The following is a 3,631-nucleotide window of genomic DNA, read 5'->3' on the forward strand; positions in this document are numbered from 1 at the left end:
GTGAGTGAGGGGACTTGGTGCTCCTGTGGTGCTGCCTGGGGGAAAGACAGCAAGCCCGCCCATTGAATTCTTTATTTCTCCTTAACAAGAGATTAAAGTACTTCTTGGTGGGGCTACTGTGGACATAATCTGAGGGGAGCTCTGAAATTTGCCAGGGCAATGGCAGGGCAGGAAGTTGTGTACAAGAAGTATCCAGCTCCACTTGAGACATGCAGAGTCTCAATATCCAATGGGAGCTGCTTTTCTGCTCTTTTTAAGACCAAAAAATCTGGGACCCTTTCCTGATACAAGGATCTTCTTTCCGAAACAGCACAGTTTGGAGGACTTCATAGCAGACCATATAAAGATTAATATATAATACTGAAAACAGTTTTCTTTGGGCTTTGGGTTCTGTGGGTAAACTGGGACAGACTCTTTGAAGACACTGCGCATTGCATTTTTGTGAAGTTGTGAACAACATCTGCCCAGGATTAGACCTTTTATATTGGAAAGAACATCCAGAATTGCGCCATCATTTTAAATGGCTATCATAAACTAGCAATTGTTGATAAGACTGTATTCTGAACTATTCTTTTTATCTTTCATTTAGGTTACTCAGTTCTGTGATGAAAGCAACCACAATATGTATGCAGCAAACCTGCAGAACAAACTATGCAAGCAGAGGAGCACGTGGGAAGTAATTAAGAACTCTGCAGACTACAAAGGTTCCTCTCAACTAAGTGGACCTCCCCCTGACCCGGTTATCTCCTTGCTGCAAACCCGAGACAGAGTTGTGTGCCTAGTACTTGATGTTTCTGGAAGTATGGCTGGGGTAAGTCTGTTTTTCCACTTCTAGAAGAAATACTGCCACACAATTAGTTTCAAATAACTGAATCAATGTCAATAATCAATACAAATGGGAACACTCAGCCAGCCTCTATGTAAGAAGTCGTATATTATCTTAGAGACAGTCAGCTCATTTTGCCGTACTTGACAATTTTCCCTAACTTTGGGTGCTTCCAGCCTGGAGGCTCCTAGTGTTTCTCTTTCTGCCCAAAGCAATGCACAGAATTGCTACTGAGTTTCCACAGTGCAGAGAATATTGCGCGTTCCTGCAAGAGGGAATGGCACAGCCATGTGGAAAGAGCATCATATTTAACTATTTCTTTCTGTACACTGTCTATATTAGATTGCAGTGGGGGAAGAAAGGCCGAACTCCTCAAAAGCACCAGCGCGGGCAAAGTTCCACCCCCAGCAAAGCCTCTGTTGCACTAAGGGAGCTCTTTGAGTGCTCGGTCCGTAATTCACAGCAGCAATTTATGGAGGACGGTGAATCCCTCCATGTCTCCGTTGATTTATGTGGGCAAAAACAGAGGCTGCAAATGACTGTTATTTGGCAAAAGCCCATCTCCCCACTAAAGCCCTCTTTCCCCAGTGGTTCCTTTGGGGGTTGGGATGAAGGGGCTTCCCCTCCTGGAGCTGACCTTATTTACAAGAATTCCCTCCTCAAAAGAAGTATCATAATCTGCCAGTCAGCACTGGCTGAACATTGGTATGCACTGGGCAGGTTCACACAACACAAAATGCCACACTGCAGTGTGCCCCAGTGCTTGTGATGTGTGCAACAGTCGATTGGGCACCAGAGACACCTTCATCCCTGCCCTTCCTACAGGCATCCCAGGTGACCCAGGGAGCGCTGAAGCTTCCTCCGCTCCTCTGTGCTGCCTGGGAGCAGCCCTGGGCAGGGCCAGAATGCCCTGGATCAAAGGGCACCACCTGCCACTATGCCCGGCTAAAGGGCTGGCTGCGGCAGTGGGTGGGGAGCAGAGCTTCCCTCCTGCCAGGGCATCCCCAAAACACAAGCCAGGGATGATCCCAGCAGGGGATCATGAGCAATCTGTCTCCCAGCTTCCCTGTGTTCCCCACTCCTCCCCAGTGCTGGGGCTTTCACAGCCATGTGGAGTGGAGGGAATGGGAAGAACAGCAGCCAGCTAAACCGAAACCAATAGGACAAGGAGACAAAACGGCAGAGCAGAGAAAGATGCAGGCAAGCCGATCAAAAGCCATTCAGTGTAAGGTCAATAATGAGGGAATGAAAGGGGTCATGCTTTTGGTGGGTTGGGGGGAGGCAGTCCAAGGTCAAGCTCCCAGCTCCGATCACAGAGACAGAGGCGGGAGATCTAGTGGTCACAGGACTGCACTATTCAGGTTGTACGTGTAATTACCAGAATTTTTGATTTTGCTCAGAAACAAAATTGAGTCTTATGCAATAATTGTAGCCTGGAATAACACACTTCCAATATGCAGCTTCAGTCAACAGCCCATCCATAGCATTCTGGATTAGCTAAAGTTTTCAAACACTTTTCAAAGCTGCTTTGCTGAAGTATGCTACTCTAGTTCAGCCAAGATGTGAATAAAACATGGCTTGTCATGGATTATTTGCAGTATGTCTATTATTAAATAGAAATACAGCAAACCTGGAAGCTCAAGTGACTGTGGTGGCGAGGAGCGCTTTCCTTCAGCTTCGGCTAATCCTTCAGCTGCCTCCCTACCTGGAGGAAGATTGCCTAGCGACAGTGACACATGCATTAGTTACTTCCCGGTTGTATTTCTGCAATGCGCTCTATGTGGGGCTGCCCTTGAAGACAGTCCAGATACTTCAGCTGGTGCAAAACAGAGCAGCCAGATTGCTGACAGGGACTGGGCGTTATTCTCATATAACCCCAGTCCTCTATCAGCTTCACTGGCTTCCCATCGAAGTCCGGGCTCAATTCAAGGTGCTGGTTATTACCTATAAAGCCCTAAACGGCTTGGGACCTAGATACCTGAAGGAACGCCTTCTTCCCTATTTGCCCTCCCACCCCCTGAGATCGGCAGCAGAGGCCCTCCTCTGGGAACCCTCCATGAGAGACATTAGGAGGCAAAGTACCCGGAGGAGGGCCTTCTCTGCGGTGGCACCCTGCCTATGGAATGTGCTCCCCAGAGAGGTCCGCCTGGCACCGTCGTTATTTGTTTTTCAGTGCCAGGTTAAGACCTTTTTATTCCAACAATATTTTAATAAGTTTTAATATTGTGTCCTATATGTTTTTAACTGCAGCTAGTGTGGGTCAATGATTTATTCATGTTACATTTTATTTTATTGTATTTCATTTATGTAAGCCGTCCTGAGGCTGTCACGACAGGACGGCATATAAATATTTAAAATAAAATTAAATTAATTAATAAATCATAATGTTCCAATCTGGTGTTTTGAGGAATGGGCATAGCTCAGTAACTCAGGATTCTAAAATTTCATTGATATTTCCTTAGTGGATAACTTTTGCAAAACAAACAGAGAAAGAAATAAAGCTGTTGAAAAATGAGTTTTCTCCAAGACAAACTCCACTGAAGTGAATGGTGTCCTTGCCCATTCATTACAAGAAGGCATGCTCAGGAAAACTTCCTCATGGAATGTACCCCAAATTGTACCCCAAGTAACATGCATGAGGTTATTCAGGATACTCAAACCTTTTATGGATTTGTCTATATTTTATTAATGCAATTGATCAATGATCCCCCCACAAGTGCAATCTATAATCAAGAAATGAACCTTTCCAGACACTTTCCTTTGTGGTCTTTCCTGTCACACTCTGACAGCTCTGTTCTTTCCCAC

General features: G+C 45.7%; 1 protein-coding gene across 1 annotated transcript in view; it reads left to right on the top strand.

Moving 5' to 3' along the window:
• Window positions 1-3,631, top strand: part of LOC123033709 (calcium-activated chloride channel regulator 3A-1-like) — a gene marked incomplete at its 3' end in the record, with an annotated part of 11,775 nt that overhangs the window by 4,175 nt on the left and 3,969 nt on the right. The window contains exon 6 of the mRNA XM_044450449.1: window positions 590-811. Coding sequence (XP_044306384.1) covers window positions 590-811 — 222 coding nt within the window. The remainder of the gene's footprint in view (window positions 1-589; window positions 812-3,631) is intronic.

The sequence above is a fragment of the Varanus komodoensis genome, unplaced genomic scaffold (genome assembly GCF_004798865.1).
Source record: "Varanus komodoensis strain SLA01 unplaced genomic scaffold, ASM479886v1 scaffold665, whole genome shotgun sequence".
In the NCBI taxonomy this organism is placed as follows: domain Eukaryota; kingdom Metazoa; phylum Chordata; class Lepidosauria; order Squamata; family Varanidae; genus Varanus; species Varanus komodoensis.